The 21,246-nt window shown below is 52.9% G+C and overlaps 1 protein-coding gene across 1 annotated transcript; it reads left to right on the plus strand.

Moving 5' to 3' along the window:
- The first annotated feature begins 3,353 nt into the window (after positions 1–3,353).
- On the plus strand, positions 3,354–20,613 carry LRRC47 (leucine rich repeat containing 47). The gene is made up of 7 exons (XM_029065628.1): positions 3,354–4,001; positions 10,557–11,015; positions 14,136–14,252; positions 16,066–16,181; positions 18,662–18,764; positions 19,680–19,769; positions 19,950–20,613. Exons 1-7 carry the CDS (start codon positions 3,369–3,371, stop codon positions 20,190–20,192), a joined length of 1,761 nt encoding a protein of 586 aa, XP_028921461.1. The 5' UTR covers positions 3,354–3,368; the 3' UTR covers positions 20,193–20,613.
- The last annotated feature ends 633 nt before the right edge of the window (positions 20,614–21,246 follow it).

Raw genomic sequence — 21,246 nt, forward strand, 5'->3', positions numbered from 1 at the left:
CTTCTCTGCTCTTCTACAAAGACTAATAATAATAATAATGTTGGTATTTGTTAAGCGCTTACTATGTGCCGAGCACTGTTCTAAGCGCTGGGGTAGACATAGGGGAATCAGGTTGTCCCATGTGGGGCTCACAGTCTTAATCCCCATTTTACAGATGAGGGAACAGAGGCACAGAGAAGTTAAGTGACTTGCCCACAGTCACACAGCCGACAAGTGGCAGAGCTGGGATTCAGAGTTGGCTTGAGTCAGGGGTGCAAAATGGGAGCGAGGGAACCAGGAGAAACTTCCGACAAGACTGGTCTCTCCTCAGATTGTGTAAATCTTGCAAAACACCTTTTTCTTCCCCAAGCCTATCTCCCCCATTAGACTGGAAGTCCCCTGAGGGCAGGGACCATTTCTTATCCTTGAATTTGCACTCTCCCAAGCTGAGGAGGCAGCGTGGTCTAGTGGAAAGAGCACGGTCCTAGGAGTCAGAGGACCTGGGTTCTAATCCAGGCCCTGCCACGCATCTACTGTGTGAACTGGGGAAGTCACTTCATTTCTCCCTCAGTTGCCTCATCTGCAAAATAGGGATTCAACGCCTGTTCTTCCCCCTACTTAGAATATGAGCCCCATGTGGGACCTGATGATCTTTTAATAATAATAATTATTATTATGGCATTTGATAAGCGTTTATGATGTGCTCAGCACTGTTCTAAGCCCTGGAGAGAAGCAGCGTGGCTCAGTGGAAAGAGGCCAGGCTTGGGAGTCAGAGGTCATGGGTTCTAATCCCAGCTCTGCCGCTTGTCAGCTGGGTGACTTTGGGCCAATCACTTCACTTCTCTGTGCCTCAGTGACCTCATCTGTAAAATGGGGATGAAGAATGTGAGCCCCACGAGAGACAACCTGATCTCCTTGTAACACCCCCCCCCCAGCACTTAGAACGGTGCTTTGCAGCTAGTACAAATACCATCATCATCATTATTATTATTATTTATTGAGGGCTTCTTGGGTGCAGGAGCCCTGTACTAAACGAAAAAGAATTTATTGCTAAGGAAGTAGGCAATTCAGTACGGTCCCCTGCCCGTCAGGTGCTGAGGTAACACAGCCTCCTCCTCCTCCCCCTCCCCCCTTCCCCTTCCCTCAGCACTGTGCTCATTTGTATATTTATTGCCTTAGTTATTTTGTTATTGAGGTGTCCATCCCCTTCATTCTATTTATCGTGACGATGTGGTCTTGTTTTTGTTTTGTTCTGTTTTGCTCTGCCGTCTGTCTCCCCCAATTAGACTGTGAGCCCGTCATGGGGCGGGGATGGTCTCTCTCTGTTGCCGAATTGTACATGCATAGCCCTTAGTACAGTGCTCTGCACAAGGTCATTGCTCAATAAATACTATTGAATGAGTGAATAAATTTATCTATTTTGATGGCATTGATGCCTGACTACTTGTTTTGTTAATGAATGATCATTGTCAATAAATATGGTTGAGTGAATGATGGATTCAATGGCATTTACTGAGCGCTTCCTGGGAGCAGGAGCCCCGTAGTAAAGGAAGAATTTTCCTCCTCCTCAGGGGGTTGCTCCTCCCCTCTCTTGCCCTCCCCTCAGTACTGTGCTCCTTTGTATAGATTAGTCATTGCCCTAGTTATTTTGTTAATGAGGTGTCCATCCCCTTCATTCTATTTATGGCGATGATGTGGTCTTGTTTTGGTTTTGTTTCGCCGAGGTACCGCGGCCCAACGAGCGGAGGGGCCCTCCTCCTTCTCGTGTCCATCCCCTTCATTCTATTTATGGTGATGATGTGGTCTTGTTTTTGTTTTGTTCTGTTTTGCTTTGCCATCTGCCTCCCCAGTTGAGACAAGCGCTGAGGTACCGCGGCCCAAGGAGCTACGGGGCCCTCCTCCTCCGGGTGCTCCTCCCTTCTCTACCCCTCCCCTCAGCACTGTGCTCTTTTCTATAGATTAGTTATTGCCCTAGTTAGTTTGTTAATGAGATGTCCATCCCCTTCATTCTATTGATGGTGACGATGTAGTCTCGTTTCGGTTTTGTTTCGCCGAGGTACCGCGGCCCAACGAGCGGCGGAGACTTCGTCCTCCTCCTCCTCGGGCTGCTCCTCCACCTCCCCCTTCCCCTCTCCTTAGCACCGTGCTCCTTGGTATAGGTTATTTATCGCCCTAATTATTTTGCTAATGAGGTGTCCATCCCCTTCCTTCTATTTATGGCGACGATTTGGTCGTTTTGGTTTTGCCGATTAGACAGGCGCTGAGATAACGCGGCCCAACGAGCGACGGGGCCCTCGTGCTCCTCCTCCTCGCCCTAGTTATTTTGCTAATGAGGAGTCCATCCCCTTCCTCCAATTGATGGCGACGATGTGGTCTCGTTTCGGTTTTGTTTCCCCGAGGGAGCGCGGCCCGACGAGCGATGGGGCCCTTCTCCTCCTCCTCAGGGGGCTGCTCCTCCACCTCCCCCTTCCCCTCTCCTTAGCACTGTGCTCCTTGGCATAGATTTATCGCCCTAGTTATTTGGCTAATGAGGCGTCCATCCCCTTCCTTCTATTGATGGCGATGATGTCTCGTTGTGATTTTGCCGATCAGACAGACGCTGAGGTAACGCGGCCCAACGAGCGACGGGCCCGCCCTCCTGCTCCTCCTCCTCGCCCTAGTTATTTTGCTAATGAGGCGTCCATCCCCTTCCTCCAATTGATGGCGACGATGTGGTCTCGTTTCGGTTTTGTTTCCCCGAGGGAGCGCGGCCCGACGAGCGATGGGGCCCTTCTCCTCCTCCTCAGGGGGCTGCTCCTCCACCTCCCCCTTCCCCTCTCCTTAGCACTGTGCTCCTTGGCACTTGTCGGCTGTGTGACTGTGGGCAAGTCACTTAACTTCTCCGTGCCTCAGTTCCCTCATCTGTAAAATGGGGATTAAGACTGTGAGCCCCACGTGGGACAACCTGATTCCCCTATGTCTACCCCAGCGCTTAGAACAGTGCTCGGCACATAGTAAGCGCTTAACAAATACCAACATTATTATTGTAGATTTATCGCCCTAGTTATTTGGCTAATGAGGCGTCCATCCCCTTCCTTCTATTGATGGCGATGATGTCTCGTTGTGATTTTGCCGATCAGACAGACGCTGAGGTAACGCGGCCCAACGAGCGACGGGCCCGCCCTCCTGCTCCTCCTCCTCGTCCTAGTTATTTTGCTAATGAGGCGTCCATCCCCTTCCTCCTATTGATGGCGACGACGTGGTCTCGTTTCGGTTTTGTTTCGCCGAGGTGGCGCGGCGGCCCGAGCGGCGGGGCCTCCCTCCTCAGAGGGCGAAGGGGGCAGGCCCGGGGCGGGGAATGGCGGCCGGAAGTGACGCGCCTTCTTCCCGGAAGTGAGCGGGCGGGCAACATGGCGGCGGCGGCGGCGGCGGCGGCGGCCGGTCCTGAGGGGCCCGAGGAGGAGGGAGAGTGGGCGGAGGTGGAGCGGGCGGCGCGGGAGGGGCGTCGGGAGCTGGTGCTGACGGGCCCGGGGCTGGAGGCGCGGGTGCGGGCGGCGGGGGGCCGGCTGCCGCCAGGCGTGCTGGCGCTGGGGCGGCTGCGGGCGCTGGAGGTGAGCGGCTGCGGGGCGCTGCGGGAGCCGGGGCCGGGCCTGGCGCCGGGCCTCCCGCAGCTGCAGAGCCTGGTCCTCCGGCGCAACGGGCTGGGGCCCGACCTGGGCTGCGGGCTGGGCCCGCTGCCCGCCCTGCGCCTCCTCGACCTGTCGGCCAACGCGCTGGAGGCCCTGCCGGCCGGCCGCGGGCTGCCCGTCCTGCCGCAGCTCAGCGGGCTGGACCTCAGCCACAACCGCCTCGGAGAGCTGCCCGCCGACCTGCCCCGCTGCGCCCCGCGCCTGCAGACGCTCCGCCTCGCCGGCAACCGCCTGGTCCGCCTGCCCGACGCCTTCTTCTGCCCCGGGGCGCTGCCCCTGCTCAGCCACCTGGACGCCAACCACAACCTGCTAAGGAGCCTGGGGCCCGGGGTCGCCCACCTCGTCGCCCTCAAGGTCGCTGCACCCGCCCCGAAGGAGCGGCGGCCTCATCGGGAAGATGGGGGGGGGCCCGGCCGGGCTCACCGTGGGCCCAGCACCCTTCGAGGCGCCGGGGCCCAGAGGGGGTCGAAGGGGGCTGTGTCCCACAGAGGGCTCGCGGTCCCCATCCCCCTTTGACAGGCGAGGGAACTCATCATCATCATCATCGTCATCGGGGTATTTCTTAAGCGCTTACCATGTGCCCGGCAGCCTACCAGGCGCTGGGGGTCGAAGGGTTGTGTCCCACAAAGGGCTCGCGGTCCCCAGCCCTTTTTGACAGATGAGGGAACTCATCATCATCGTCATCATCATGGTATTTCTTAAGCGCTTACCCTGTGCCCGGCAGCCTACCAGGCGCTGGGGGTCGAAGGGTTGTGTCCCACAAAGGGCTCGCGGTCCCCAGCCCCCTTTGACAGACAAGGGAACTCCATCATCATCATCGTCATGGTATCTCTTAAGCGTTTACCATGTGCCCAGCACCCTTCTAAGTGCTGGGGGTCAAAGGGTGGTGTCCCACAGGGGGCTCGCAGTCCCCATCCCCCTTTGACAGATGAGGGAACTCCATCATCATCATCATCATGGTATTTCTTAAGCGCTTACCACGTGCCCAGCACCCTTCCAAGCGCTGGGGGTCGAAGGGTTGTGTCCCACAAAGGGCTCGCAGTCCTCATCCCCCTTTGATAGTTGAGGGAACTCATCATCATCATCATCATCATCATCATCATAATGGTATTTCTTAAGCGCTTACCATGTGCCCAGCACCCTTCTAAGCACTGGGGGGTCAAAGAGTTGGGTCCCACGGGGGGCTCACAGTCCCCATCCCTATTGGACAGACGAGGGAAATCATCATCATCATCATCATTGTATTTCTTAAGCATGTTCCATGTGCCCAGCAGCCTTCTAAGCGCTGGGGCGCAGAGGGGGTCGAAGGGTTGTGTCCCAAGCAGGGCTTGCAGTCCCCATCCCCCTTTGACAGACGAGGGAACTCATCATCACTATCATCATCATCATCATCATCATGGTATTTCTTAAGCACTTACAATGTGCCCAGCACCCTTCTAAGCGCTGGGGCTCAGAGGTGGTCAAAGGGTTGTGTCCCACGGGGGGGCTCACAGTCCCCTTCCCCCTTTGACAGGTGAGGGAACTCATCATTATCATCATGGTATTTCTTCAGCGCTTACCATGTGCCCAGCACCCTTCTAAGTGCTGGGGGTCAAAGGGCTCTGTCTCACAGGGGGCTCGCAGTCCCCATCCCCCTTTGACAGATGAGGGAGCTCATCATCATCATAATGGTATTTCTTAAGCGCTTACAATGTGCCCAGCACCCTTGCTAAGTGCTGGGGCTCAGAGGGGGTCAAAGGGTTGTGTCCCACGGGGGCCTCACAGTCCCCATCCCTGTTGGACGGATGAGGAAACTCATCATCATGATGATGGTATTTCTTAAGCGCTTACAATGTGCCCAGCACCCTTCTAAGCACTGGGGCTCATAGGGGTTCGAAGAGTTGTGTCCCATGGGGGGCTCACAGTCCCCATACCCCTTTGACAGATGAGGGAACTCATCATCATCGTAATGGTATTTCTTAAGCACTTACAATGTGCCCAGCACCCTTCTAAGCACTGGGGCTCAGAGCGGGTGGAAGGGTTGTGTCCATGGGGGGCTCGCAGTACCCATCCCCCTTTGACAGATGAGGGGTCATGGGTTTGAATCCCGGCTCCGCCACTTGGCAGCTGTGGGACTGTGGGCAAGTCACTTCACTTCTCTGGGCCTCAGTTCCCTCATCTGTAAAATGGGGATTAAGACTGTGAGCCCCACGTGGGACAACCCGAGTCCCCTGTGTCTACCCCAGCGCTTAGAACAGTGCTCTGCACATAGTGCTTAACAAATACCAACATTATTATTATCATCATCATCATCATCATCATCATCATCATGGTTTTTCTTAAGCACTTACACTGTGCCCAGCCCCCTTCTAAGCCTTCTAAGCGCTGGGGCTCAGAGGAGGTCGAAGGGTTGTGTCCTACAGGGGGCTCGCAGTCCCCATGCCCCTTTGACAGATGAGGGAACTCATCATCATCATAATAGGAATAATGATGATGGTATTTGTTGAGCGCTTACAATGTGCCCAGCGCCCTTCTAAGCGCTGGGAGATACGGGGTCTTCGGGTTGTGTCCCACAGGGGCCTCGCTGTCCCCATCCCCCTTGGACAGATGAGGGAACTCATCATCATCATAATGGTATTTCTTAAGCACTTACCATGTGCCCAGCACCCTTCTAAGCGCTTGGGAGATAGAGAGTCATCAGGTTATGTCCCATTTGGGGCTTACATTCCCCATCCCCCTTTGACAGATGAGGGAACTCATCATCATCTTCATCATAATGGTATTTCTTAAGCGCTTACCATGTGCCCAGCGCCCTTCTAAGCGCTGGGGATCAAAGAGTTGTGTCTCACAGGGGGCTCGCAGGCCCCATCCCCCTTTGACAGATGAGGGAACTCATCATCATCTTAATGATGGTATTTCTTAAGCACTTACAATGTGCCCAGCACCCTTCTAAGCACTGGGGCTCAGAGGGGGTCGAGGGGTGGTGTCCCACTTGGGCCTCACAGTCCCCATCCCCCTTTGACAGATGAGGGAACTCATCATCATCATAATAGGAATAATGATGATGGTATTTGTTGAGCGCTTACGATGTGCCCAGCGCCCTTCTAAGCGCTGGGAGATACGGGGTCTTCGGGTTGTGTTCCACAGGGGCCTCGCTGTCCCCATCCCCCTTTGGCAGATGAGGGAACTCATCATCATCATCATCATCATCTTAATGATGGTATTTCTTAAGAGCTTACCATGTGCCCAGCACCCTTCTAAGCGCTGGGGTTCAGAGGGGGTCGAAGGGTTGTGTCCCATGGGCTCGCAGTCCCCATCCCCCTCTGACAGTTGACGGAACTCATCATCATAGTAATGGTATTTCTTAAGCACTTACAATGTGCCCAGCACCCTTCTAAGCGCTGGGGATCAGAGGGGGTCGAAGAGTTGTGTCCCAAGCGGGGCTCGCAGTCCCCATCCCCCTTTGACAGACGAGGGAACCATTATCATCATCATAATGATGGTATTTCTTAAGCGCTTACATTGTGCCCAGCACCCTTCTAAGCGCTGGGGCTCATAGGGGCTTGAAGAGCTCTGTCCCACGGGGGGCTCCCAGTCCCCATCCCACTGTGACAGACAAGGGAACTCATCATCATCATCATCATAATGATGGTATTTCGTAAGCACTTACAATGTGCCCAGCAGCCCTGTAAGCGCTGGGGCTCATAGGGATTCGAAGGGTTGTGTCCCACGGTGGGCTCACAGTCCCCATCCCCCTTTGACAGACGAGGGAACTCATCATCATCATAATAGTAATAATGATGATGGTATTTGTTGAGTGCTTACGATGTGCCCAGCACCCTTCTAAGCGCTGGGAGATACGGGGTCGTCGGGTTGTGTCCCGTGGGGGCCTCACAATCCCCATCCCCCTTTGACAGATGAGGGAACTCATCATCATAATGGTATTTCTTAAGCGCTTACACTGTGCCCAGCACCCTTCTAAGCACTGGGGTTCATAGGGGGTCGAAGGGTTGTGTCCCACAGGGGACTCACAGTCCCCATCCCCCTTTGACAGATGAGGGAACTCATCATCATCAGCATCATCATAATGGTATTTCTTAAGCGCTTACCATGTGCCCAGCACCCTTCTAAGCGCTGGGAGATACGAGGTCGTCGGGTTGTGTCCCACGTGGGGCTTACAGTCCCCATCCCCGTTTGACAGATGAGGGAACTCATCATCATCATCGTCATAATAATAGTAATAATGATGATGGTGTTTGTTGAGTGCTTACGATGTGCCGAGCACCGTTCTAAGCACTGGAAGATAGGGGGTCATCGGGTTATGTCCCACTTGGGGATCACAGTCCCCATCCCCGTTTGACAGATGAGGGAACCCATCATCGTAATCGTCATGATGGTATTTCTTGGGCGCTTACCATGTGCCGAGCACCGTTCTAAGCGCTGGGGGCGGTGCGGGTTCATCGGGTTGTGTCCCACATGGTGCTCGCGGTCTTCATCCTCGTGTGACAGATGAGGGAACTCATAATAATGGTGGCATTTGTTGAGCGCTTACCATGTGCCCAGCACCCTCCTAAGCGCCGGGGTTCATAGGAGGTCGTCGGGTTGTGTCCCACGGGCGGCTCACAGTCCCCATCCCCCTTTGATAGATGAGGGAACTGAGGCCCAGAGAAGTGAAGGAACTTGGCCAAAGTCACACAGCAGACAGGCGGCAGAGCCGGGATACGAAGCCATGACCTCCCAAGCCCGGGTTCTTGCCATTAAGCCACGCTGCTTCTCTACTAAGCCACCTGGAAGGCCCTCCCTCCTCACAGCCGCCAAACCAGCGCTCTTCTAAGTAGAGGGGAGAACAGTTGCTGAATCAAAAGCCTCCAGGGGTTGCCTGTCAACCTCTGCACGAAACAAAAACTCCTCACTCTGGGCTTCAAGGCTCCCTATCCCCTTGCCCCATCCTACCTCTCCTCCCTTCTCTCTACCGCCCACCCCGTAGGCTCCGCTCCTCTGCCGCCCACCTCCTCACCGTCCCCCGTTCTCGCCTATCCCGCCGTCGACCCCTGGGCCACGTCCTCCGCTGTCCTGGAACGCCCCCCCCCCCAATCTCCACCAAACTAACTCTCCTCCAAGAGGCCTTCCCAGACTGAGCCTTCCCTTTCCCTCTGCTCCTCCTCCCCTCCCCATTTCCCCTACTCCCTCCCTCTGCTCTTCCCCCTTCCCCTCCTCACAGCACTTGTGCCTATTTGTATATATTATTTATTACTCTGTCTTGTTAATGATGTGTCTATATCTAGGATTCTATTTTTCTTGATGATATTGACCCCAGACGACTTGTTTTGTTTTGTTGTCTGTCTCCCCCCTTTTAGACTGTGAGCCCGTTGTTGGGTAGGGATTGTCTCTCTCTGTGGCCCAATTGTACATTCCAAGCGCTTAGTACAGTGCTCTGCACATAATAGGCACTCAAATACGAATGAATGAATACCAGGCACTGTACTAAGCGCCAGGGTGGATGCAAGTAAATTGGGTTGGACACAGTCCCTGTCCCATGGGGGGCTCACAAGTCTCAGTCCCCATTTTACAGATGAGGGAGCTGAGGCACAGGGAAGCGAAGCGACCTGTCCAAGGTCACACGGCAGACAAGTGGTGGAGCCGGGATGAGAACCCATGACCTTCCGACTCCCAGGCCGGTGCTCTGCACGCCGCGGTTAAGACCTGGAACCCCACGTGGGACGCGGACTGAGCCCGAGCCTATTCGCTTGGATGCACCCCAGCGCTTTGTACAGCGTCCTGGCCCGTACAAAATGCTTAACGAAAAAGGAGGGAGTCGGGGAGGCCACGAGGTGGGGGCCCGGTGGCCCGGTGAGGGGAGAAAGAAAAAGGCGGTGGGGGACATCCGCACTGCCCCAGGAACATAGCTCCCCTGCTTCCCTCCCCCCTGGCTAGGGAGTTGGAGGCAAAAGGAGCAGATTTGCTGGGGGATCGGGGAAGAGAGTGGGAATCCCCCCAACTTTATGGGGGATTGTTGTTAGGGAATCCTCCCAAGTCGAGCATCGTCGTTGTTAAACCGCAGTTCAGTTCAGACCACCAGAAGGAATCGCATCCCTCAGTTTTTGAGAACTTTGCGATTAGTTCTGGCTAATATGGCCTAGATGCATCTCTGGAAGTATTATCCCAAGCCTTCTCGTGCATCCTTTGACAGTTCCGAGTGTGTCCCGTTTGACCTAGTTCATTCCAGTTCACTCTGCCGCCTAGATCGGGGTTTTTTTTTTTTTTTTTAAAAAAAAGAACATTCAGTCCGGATCTCCCTACTCTTCAAGAACCTCCAGTGGTTGCCCATCCACCACTGCCTCGAACAGAAACCCTCTCCCATAGGCTTTAAAGAACTCACTCAGCTCACCCTTCCTACTCACACCTCCACCATTTCCTACTACAACCCAGCCCACACACTTCTCTTTTGTAACCCCAGCTTGCTCCCGGTGCTCCGTTCTCCTCTGTCTCACCACTGACCCCTTCCCCATGTCTTTCCTTTGACCTAGAACTCCCTCTTCCTCCTGCTCTCTATATGGCAGATCACCACTCTCTCCACTTTCAAAACCTTAGTGAAATCCCATCTCCAAGAGGTCTTCCCCGATTAAGTTCCCTTTTTCCGATCCCCTCTCCCTTCTGCGTCCTCTGCGTAGTTGGAGCCGTACCCTGCGGACATTGAATATTCACCCCCTCCTCAGCCCCACAGCACTTAGGTGCATATTGAGCAATTATTTCTGTTAATGTAGGTCTCCCCCTCTAGACCGTAAGCTCCTTGTGGGCAGGGACTGTGTCTCCCAACTCTTCTGTACTCTTCCCAAGGGCTTAGTACAGTGCTGGGCCCACAGTAAGCGCTCAATATGTACCACTGATGGGTTGATTGACTGACCGATTGACCTGGTCCTCTCCCCTCAGAAGCTGGATCTCTCCAATAACGAACTGACTGAGATCCCCGAGGAACTCGCCGACTGCCCCAAGCTCAAGGAGATCAACTTCAAAGAGAACAAACTGAAAGACAAACGCCTGGAGAAGATGGTCAACGGCTGCCAGACCAAGTCCATTCTGGACTACCTGCGTGTGGGCGGGCGAGGAGGCGGCAAAGGGAAGGGGAAACCGGATCAGTCGGTAAAAGAAGAAGCCAGGAAGAAAAAGCGGGAGAAAAAGCAGAGGAAGGAGAGCGGGGAGGGAGAGGAGGAGCTGGAGGAGGTGCAGAAACTGCTGATCAGGATCCTACACGTATCGGAGAACCCGGCGCCCGTAACGGTGAAGGTGTCCGCCGAGGTCAAAGACGTCCGCCCCTACATCGTGTGCGCCGTGGTGCGAGGAATGCACCTGGAGCCGGGAAATGCCCTGAAGCGGTTTCTCTCTGCACAGGTAGCTCTGACACGTCATCACACGTCCGATTCCTCCGGGACGGGGGCGGTGGGCCTGGTACGGCCGGGCGTGCGTCAGGGAGAGAACTTGGGTCTGGCTGTCCTGATTCCTGGATTGGGCGTGGCCCGGAGGATTCTGTGTATTTCGTGGAATCGGGGAAGGCTCCGCCGTTGGAGTCGTCCATGCTCTGGGTACATTTATCATCAATGGACAGGCTGAGAAACGCACCTTTCCCATGCTGGTCTTTTTTTTTTCTATGGTATTTGTTAAACACTTACTGTGTGCCGAGCACTGTAGTAAGTGCTGGGATAGATACAGACTAATCAGGTTGGACACAGTTCCTGGCTCACGTGGGGCTCCAAGTCTTAATCCCATTTCACGGATGAGGCGCATGAGGTAACGGAAGCACAGAGAAGTTGACTTGCCCAGGGTCACAGAGCAGGCAAGTGGCAGAGCCGGGATTAGACTCCAGCTCCTCCTGACTCCTAGGCCCGTGCCCTATCCGCCGTACCGCATGGAAAGTTTGGCCCTGTATGCATATCTCTACCTGCGGTCAAATGGAAGCAGTCGACTGTGTAAAATGGCCTTTTTACACCTCTGGTTGTCACCATATGCTTTTTTTTTTTTTGAACTCATGCATTTAACGTTACAAAGCCCTAAGTTTTTGGTCAACAAAAATGAGACTAATATCGGGTGACTAGTTTAGCGCCACCGGTATTGAGCCCATGGAACTTAAAGAGTGGAGAAATCCCTATTGACACACAGTGTCTGACAGTAGAAGTGCGTATCATTTTAAATGTCTTAGGATAAAGGCTTGGGCAGACCTGTCTTTGCCCTCTCCTGTTTTGAGCAGGAACGGCCTCGAGGAATCCATCAGTGGGATTTAATGAGCACGTATCAGGTTCAGAGCGTCTTCCTAAGCAGTCAGGCAGTAAAACGTCTTAATTCGCTGCTTACTCCGTGCAGAGCACTGTACTAAGTTCTTGGGAGAGTACAGTATAACAATAAACATAGACATTCCCTGCCCACAATGAGTTTAGAGTCTAGGATGGGGGGAGAGACACATTAATATAAATAAACAAATTCCAGGTTTGTACAGAAGTGCTGTGGGGAGACCCTTTGGGAGAGTAGAGTAGAATGGGTAGACCTGATCCCTGCCCTCAAACTAGTGAGGCACCCGGCGTTGGGGAGAAATCACCTTCCGGTACTTAAACCGTGACCGGCACCATTTGCGTGCACACAGCCTCCAGACTGGGCATCGCCTGTTTTCTGGATGGCCGCACGTCGTGGGAAAGACGTCCCTCGTTCCTCAACAGCGTGGCAACCGAAACAGGAAACGGAGACGTGGGTTATGCCAGAATTGACTGTCTCTGAGCAGGGATCGTGTCTACCAACTATCCAACCGCTTGATATAGTGCTCTGCCCACAGTGAGCGCTCAGTAGATAGCATTGATGGATGGATGGATGGACCTGGGGATCCTACAGGCTTTCTAGGTCCCTACCCAGTAAGTGGCACAGCGTTATCATTGAGATACGGGCTCAGTATTACAGCGTGGCTCAGTGGAAAGATCCCAGGCTTGGGAGGCAGTTCATGGGTTCTAATCCCGGCTCTGCCGCTTGTCAGCTGCGTGACCTTGGGCAAGTCACTTAACTTCTCTGGCCCTGAATTGCCTCATCTGTAAAATGGGGATGAAGACTGTGAGCCCTACTTGGGACAAGCTGATTACCTTGTATGTACCCCAGCACTTAGAACAGTGCTTGGCACATAGTAAGCATTTAACAAATACCAACATTGACTGTAAGCCCGTCAAAGGGCAGGGACTGTATCTGTTACTGATTTGTACATTGCAAGCGCTTAGTACAGTGCTGTGCACATAGCGCTCAATAAATACTATTCATTCATTCAGTAGTATTTATTGAGCGCTTACTATGTGCAGACACTGTACTAAGCGCTTGGAATGTACAAATCGGCAACAGATAGAGACAGTCCCTGCCCTTTGACGGGCTTACAGTCTAATAAATACTATTGAATGAATGAGTTAATTATTATTAAAAAGTGCAAAAAGAAGCAGCAGAGCAATCTGCCAACAATGAACCTGGGTTTGGATATGCTGTAGAAGCAGATTGAGTCCTATTTTATGAGGATTCTCCTATTAATGCCTGCATTTTAAAGTTCCTTGCTGAATTGAGTCTTTCTAGACAGTTATTGAGATCAGATGAATTGTTAAAGCATTACTAAATATCAATCAGTGGTATTTATCCAGCATTTACTATATGCAAAACACTGTACTAAGCGCTTAGAAGAATGCAATACAGCAGAATTATCAGACACGTTTCCTGCCCGTTTCGAGCTTACATATTCTGGACCGTGCCCCTTAGAGGGGAATTTTCTTCGTTAGGAGGAGAGGAAGCAAACTGCTTCACAGGGTAATTCTCCAGTAAGATAGGACATCTGATATCCAAAATTGGATTCGTGGGGGTTTGGTCCTGATCAGTGGTTAAATATATATGTTAAAAACTGAGGGCATGACTGATTTCAAGGCCTGGTTTGTTATTCTTAGATCGACTCTGGATATATCAAGTGATGACGTGTTTTTCCCAGTATTAGGCTGCGGTGATGGCTGGGCTTCAAACGATTCAAATAAATTCAGGGCAGAAACATTTACCCAGTTACCCAGAAGTGAGGGCGGAGGAGGAGCAGTTTTCCGGAAGACCCTACCAGTCCTTTAGACCGTAAGTTTGTTGTGGGCAGGGAATGTGTCTATTATATTGCTATATTGAACTCTCCCGACTGCTTAATACAGTGCTCGATTGATTGATCGATTAGCAGACGGGTAGGCCCTGAAGGAGCGAGCGTCAGGAGCATCGGGCTCTTTCGTCAGCATTGTCGATGGTATTAATTGAGCACTTATTGTGTGCACGGTACTGTACTGAGCTCTTGAGAGAGTACGATACAGCAGAGTTGGCAGACGCGTTCCCCTCCCACGGTGAGCTTACGGTCTAGACGGAGAGATGGACATTGATAGAGCCTCTGAGCCCCGGTGGTGCGGGATGGCCGGGGAGGCGAGACTTGCTCCGGATGTTATCCGGGCCAGTCATCCTCCTGAACTTCCGTTTCAGACCAAACTCCACGAAGACATGTGCGAGAAGAGAACGGCGGCCACCATAGCGACCCACGACCTCAAGCTGATCAAAGGCCCCCTGCTGTACGGAGCCCGGCCCCCTCAGGATTTCAAGGTACCCGGCATCGGGCTTGAGACCCCCACCCTGGGGCGTTGAGGGTTGGCGGGGTGGTTTCTGGGATTTCCACTTTTGCGGTTCCCCGGCGAAACGCAGAGCAACATGAGGCCTTGCCAAGCCGTGCCGGGCCCCGAGCGTCTCTGAGCGAGACCTCCGACAGCCATAGGGGAAGGAGGACCGTTCCTGGGGCTGTCTACGAAATGGGACCGAGAATAAGTTCATTCAGTAGTATTTATTGAGCACTTACTATGTGCAGAGCACTGTACTAAGCGCTTGGAATGGAGAATTCGGCAACAGATAGAGACAATCCCTGCCCAATGACAGGCTCACAGTCTAACCGGGGGAGACAGGCAGCAGAGCAAAACAGAACGAAACAACAAGAAGACAACATTATCACGATAAATAGAATGACACTTGTTAATCGCTTTCTATGTGCCGAACACTGCTCTAAGCACTTGAGTGGATTCTCCTTGATCAGGTCAGATGCAGTCCCTGTTCCACATACAGGTCACAGCCTAAGTAGGAGGGAGCAGGAGTTAATCCCCATTTTACAGATGGGGTAACCGGGGCCCAGTGAAGTTAAGTGACTTACCCAGGGTCACCCAGCGGACCCGTGGCAGAGCCGGTATTAGAACTCGGGTCCCCTCACTTCCAGGCCTGTGCTTTTTTCCACTAGGCAGTTGTTCGTTCGTTCAGTCGTATTTATTGAGCACTTACTGTGTGCAGAGCACTGTACTAAGCGTTTGGAAAGTACAATTAGGCAACAAATAGAGACAACCCCTACCCAACAACGGGCTCATCTCAGTAGTAATAGTAGCGGTGATTAATCAGTAACCACTTTCCTATGCACTGGGAAGAAATTCACAAATTAGACACGGTCCCTGGCGTTCCAGCGGCTCGGTGACCGACACACAAGGAAAGTGAAATCAGTGGGAGATGTAGACAAGACTGTAACTTGGGGGTTACAGTTTCATGCCCTTCGCCTCACCCCCTGGCAGGGCTATTAATCGATCAGTGGTATTTCTTGAGTGCTTACTATATGCAGAGCACTGTATTAAGTCCTTGGGAGAGTGCAGTTAGGACCGCTGTAAGGAGTTCGAAGGTCGGCTACTGCTGCAGGAACCCCAGCCCCAGTGTCCTCCAGCTTGAGAAGACCTCGGGCGACAGCTTCACCTCTCCCCGCCCGCCACGGTGGAGAGAGCAGGATCGGGCCCGGTGGCCAGGCCTCCGAGGGCGGCTTTGGCGGGAACCGGGCCTCTCGATCGGTATCTTTCCTCCGTCCGGCCTCCTTTTTGAGCTGGTGGCGATCCGCAGCCAGGAATTCCCTCCGTCCCCCTGTGGGATAGCTTCAGAGCGCGAGGAAACCCAAACCAAAGGGGCGATGTCCACTGGCACGACTCGGCTGTGCCTGAGGTGCTGACAGAAGGCCTCAGGAAGAAATACCCTCACAGACAGGCACGAGCTCATTCTCCCATGATGAGTTGCTGATCTGAGAGTGGGAGAGAAGGGAGCACATGTGCACGTATGAACAGACATATCCTTTTACTACTGAATTCATCTAAAGAGAAGGGTCGGCGTAGGAGCAATTGCCTGGGGCTGCTGGCTAGCAGAAGGGGCCCAGAGACAAGGGGAGAAAGCTTTCGATGCTTCACGGACCTCTTCAATAGGATGGGTGATGTGGCGGGTCGGGGGGGAAAACCCTCCACCCCCTGGACTCTTAGACAAGCTGCAAGGAGGCTTGAAGTGTTTGGGGGCCCTCGGGGAGGAGACTGTGTGCATTCTCACTTCTTCGTCTCCACCACCACCCCAGATCGTGCCCCTCGGACGGAAAGAGATCAAGGCGAAGGACCTGGTCCGCCAACTACAACAAGAGGCCGAGGAGCAACGGAAGCAGAAGAAGCGGCAGAGCGTCTCCGGCCTGCACAAGTCAGTCCAACCTCTCTCTCTCTCTTCAAACTCTTCGGGGCTGCCAAGGAAGCAGTAGGGCGGGTTCAGTCCCCAGACGCGTAACCGATATGTGCCGTTACTCAGAAGAGTAAAAATGGTAGGCGGGTAATGAGCCTGGGGAATATTTTACTAGAGATGATTCAATAGTATTTATTGAGCGCTTACTATGTGCAGAGCACTGTACTAAGCGCTTGGGATGAACAAGTCGGCAACAGATAGAGACAGTCCCTGCCGTTTGACGGGCTTACGGTCTAATCGGGGGAGACGGACAGACAAGAACAATGGCACTGAACAGCGTCAAGGGGAAGAACATCTCGTAAAAACAATGGCAACTAAATAGAATCAAGGCGATGTACAATTCATTAACAAAATAAATAGGGTAACGAAAATATATACAGTTGAGCGGACGAGTACGGTGCTGTGGGGATGGGAAGGGAGAGGTGGAGGAGCAGAGGGAAAAGGGGAAAATGAGGCTTTAGCTGCGGAGAGGTAAAGGGGGGATGGCAGAGGGAGTAGAGGGGGAAGAGGAGCTCAGTCTGGGAACGCCTCTTGGAGGAGGTGATTTTTAAGTAAGGTTTTGAAGAGGGAAAGAGAATCGGTTTGGCGGAGGTGAGGAGGGAGGGCGTTCCGGGACCGCGGGAGGACGTGACCCAGGGGTCGACGGGATAGGCGAGACCGAGGGACGGTGAGGAGGTGGGCGGCGGAGGAGCGGAGCGTGCGGGGTGGGCGGTAGAAAGAGAGAAGGGAGGAGAGGTAGGAAGAGAGGTAGATGATCATTGTGGTATTCGTAAAGGGTTTACTAGGTGCGAGCCACTGTACTGAGCGCCGGGGTAGGTACAGATCTGTCAGGTTGGACCCAGTCCATGTCCCATGCGGGGCTCACAGTCTTAATCCAAATTTTCAGATGAGGTCATGAGGCACAAAAAGTTAAGTGCTACTTGCCCAAGGTCACGCAGCAGACAAATGGTGGAGCTGGGATTAGAACCCAGGTCCTTCTGACTCCCAGTCCCATGCTCTAGCCACTAGGCCACGCTGCCAGGCTTCAGTGGGAACCAGGTGGTGAGTATTGACACGGCATAACTTGGGAGATCATTTGGAACTGATCCCACTGCGTCATTTACCAAGTTTGCTTCCCAGAGCTCCTGGTTTTTTATATTTTTTGCTTGTTTTTTCCTTTACGGTATCTCTTAAGCGCTTACCATTTGCCGGGCACTGTACTAAACACTGGGGTAAGGTGGATTCGGTCCATGCCCTACCTGGGCTCACAATCTTAATCCCCATTTTATAGGTGAAGTATCCGAGTGACTCGCCCGTGGTCACAAGGCAGACAAGCGGCAGAGCCGGGATTAGAACCCAGGTCCAGGTCCTTCCGACTCCCAGGTCTGCACTCTGTCCAATGGGTCACACCGCTTCTCCTGTTTTTTCTGAGGCCTGTTCTGTGGCTTCCGTCGTGGAATTTTATTTAGCATGTGGAAAAACTCAGTCAACTAGCTGGGCCCCTTGCCCATAAGGCGAGGGTGATTCTTGCCTCGTTTTGAGCAGCGTCTGACCGTAGTCGGGTCACCTGGCCTCCCTGGACCTCAGTGACCTCGTCTGTAAAATGGGAATAAGATACTTCCTCTCCTTCTGCCTTAGATGGGGAGCTCAGTTTGGGACAGGTCCCGGGCCTGACCTGACTGCCCTGTGCCTCTCCCAGCGGTTAACACAGTGCTCTGGCACCTAGCGAGCACTTAAAGGACTAATCTTCAGAGAGGGGGAGGAGTGTGCCCGTTGTGCACAACCACACCAGCCGGAGGAAGGAGAGGCACCGTTTGAGTTAACGCTACAGGGAGGAAGAACCGCGGATCCTTGTAACTCCTCCCGGCTTTTCTCCGAGAGCCCGCTGATGCGAGAGACCAGACCGAGGCTTTGGCCGGGGCGGCAAGGTGGGTGGGAGGGGCACCGAGCAGTAGCCGGGAAAACTCTAGGAGAGGAAGGGAAGGCATTATTTATTGGACTCTTCCCTGCGGGCTTTGCAGGTTTATTTTTTTCCTCATCACCACAGGAGATATCCCCCAGGCCCAGATATTGACAGATATTGGGTAGGGCCTTGTTGATTGGGTAATTGGGAAGCGAGGGGGTTCCTTTCTGTTCCTTCCCTGGCTTAAATCCTTTGCTCTTCCTTTCGTCTGAGGCCCCTGTCGCCTAGCTCCCGGTGGTCAGGCCAGAGCTTGGTTCGGGATGAAGTGGCTCCCTTCCACCCTTCACTAGGATGTGGTGTTTCTAGTTGCCGTGTTGCGAAAACCAAGGGGAACAGAGAGGTTAAGTGACTTGGCCAAGTCACCCAGAGGCCCAGTGACAGAGCCGAGACTGTAACCCACCGGATCACCCTGCTCCTCGCCTCACTGGTCCGCGCTGTTCCTTTCAGGTTCTGGCTTGTAACCCTTTATGTGTGACGTTCACTGTCTTCCCGTTGGCAGGTATATCCACCTGCTGGATGGAAAAGAAAACTACCCTTGTCTGGTAGATGCCGATGACGTGGTGATTTCCTTCCCTCCGATCACAAACAGCGAGAAGACGAAGGTACGTGGGATGGCCGGAAAGGCCAACTCACACAGAACCGGGGAGGGAACCGGAACCCGCAGAGCCCTGGCTTTGTAAATGCCCTAGGGCGGCGTTGATGAAAATGGACAGAAACGGGGAAGGTGTTTTTGTTGGGTTTTGTTTCAAATGGCATTTGTTAAGCGCTCACTACGTGCCAAGCACTGTACTAAGAGCTAGAATAGATACAAGATTATTGCATTGGACACCATCCTTGTCCCACGAGGGGCTCACATTCTTAATCCCCGTTTTACAGATGAGGTAACTGGGGCACAGAGAAGAAAGTTTGTTTTGTTTGTTTTTACAGTATTTGTTTAGTGCTTATGATGTGCCAAGCGCTGTTCTAAGCACTGGGATAGATACAAGGTAATCAAGTTGGACACGGTCCCTGTCCCACGTGGGGCTCCCAGTCTCAATCCCCATTTTACAGATGAGGTAACTGAGGCACAGAGAAGTTAAGTGACTTGCCCAAGGTCACACAGCCAGACAAGTGGCAGAGTGGGTTTAGAACCCAAGACCTCTGACTCCCAAGCCCATGGTCTTGCCACTAGGCCATGCTGTGAAGTGACTTGCCCCAAAATCCCAGAGTAGACAAGTGGTGGAGCCTGGTCCTCTCGTGACTCCCAGGCCCGTGCTCTTTCCACTAGGCCAAGCTGCTTCTCACACTGCCTTTTAGTAGGAGGAGCATCCCCAGGGTCAGCTGTTACCTGCAGCCCTGGAGAGGGGCAAAATAATAACCCCGTTCCCAACGCCCCCTCTCGTAGAGGGCTCGTTCTGGCCCCCGGCACTTGAGTTCCGGTGGGCCCGCTTGGAAGCAGCAGCACGTGCTGTCTGTCCACCTCGTCTAACTCCTTCTTTCCTCTGTTCCTCTTGGAAACGCTGGGGGACTACTCTTAGATTAAAAAGACAACTTCGGACTTGTTCCTGGAAGTGACCAGCGCCACCAGCTTGCAGATCTGTAAAGATATCATGGACACCCTCATTCTGGTAAGCATCCGAATCAACCCTTTCATGGAAAATTCACCTGACGGCCGGTCTCCCTGCCCGCGCCCCCCAGCAGAACCCACTTGGCGGAAGGGGTTGGTGGTTTTCTGTTCCCTTTTTGTCTCTTTACGCTTTATTTTTGTGTCTGTCTCTCCCTCTCCCTCCCTTTCTCTATCCCTACAGAAAATGGCAGAGCTCAACAGAGTCACTCTAGAAAGCGAGGAAGAGTCTCTCTCTGACTCGGAACTTGATGCCTCATCTGGGCCCATAAGCCCCAAGCTGGCCCTGAACTCTGAGAAAGAAGGAAATTCTCCCCTAATTGTAGAGCAGGTGCGTGTGGTAGATTCGGAAGGCAGCTTGAAGGTTCTGTATCCTTCCAAAACCGACCTGGATATCTCTGCTTCCTACCTAACCGTAATCCGTTGATAGACGTGGCCGTGGCTTTGGTAGCCGTGGGCCGTTTATAAAATATCTTGGGGGTCTTTTTTTTTTTTTTTGCATCTTTTACAAGAGCTTGTATATGGTATAATTAAATTATTCATTACATTTTGCACCCCTGTATCTTTTATAAGGAAAAAAATGTAACGTTTTGGTTTTTGAAGACGTATCTGTAATTGTACTAGTGACCGTTACACCCCTCACTCCTTAAAGAACCAAACGGCTTAGAACTCAAGTTTTGAAATCCAGAAGCCCAATAATCCAAATTTGATTGGGAATGTCAAAGTGCTTTTATTTTTATTTAATTTTTCAAACACCATCAGAGTGTTAGCCTCTGACTTGCAGTGGGGCTGTCTCCCGTCTCGGAGAACTCAGGCGTTAAATAAAATGATGATTGCTTGATCTCGGACACTGGCTTTCAATAAAGGGAGCATCGTTTTTATCAAGGAGAGGATTAGGAGGGGAAAAAGTGACACTGCGAAAATGTTTACTTTTTTAAAAAAAATGCTGCTGTGGAAACATCTTCTGTGGTTTAAAAAAAAAAAGAGGGTGGGGGGAAGGCCCATTGTCAGGCAGAACTGTGAGCAGTCGTGACGTGGTGAGGTGGGTCCCGCTAGCTAGACACCGACACAGTGTGAGGTGTCCATCGACTGTCAGAAAAGTAGCGCTGTAAAAGTAGTGGTAATGAGCTGAGGTGTTAGAGGAAAACATCAATCAGTGGTATTTACAGAGCCCTTACTATGTACAGAGCACTATGCCCATCACTTGGGAGAGTACGGTATAACCTGCATGTGTCCTCTAGATGAATGCTTTGCACTGCCATGTTTTTAATGGCAAAAGTATGGCCGATGAGGGAGTTGCTTGGAGGAAGAGCTTGTTTCGGGTGTGGCTAAGAGCTCCAGTTTGGAAGAGCTGGACATCCCTCCCCCCACCCAAACCCGGGGATCTCCCGCTTCCTCTCCTGGCTCACGGCGCTTTGGGCAGTCAGCCCTGAGCCCGGCCCCGACCCCTAGCCACCTCAGGTTACGGAGAATTCCCTTCG

Source organism: Ornithorhynchus anatinus, chromosome 5 (genome assembly GCF_004115215.2).
Source record: "Ornithorhynchus anatinus isolate Pmale09 chromosome 5, mOrnAna1.pri.v4, whole genome shotgun sequence".
NCBI lineage: Eukaryota > Metazoa > Chordata > Mammalia > Monotremata > Ornithorhynchidae > Ornithorhynchus > Ornithorhynchus anatinus.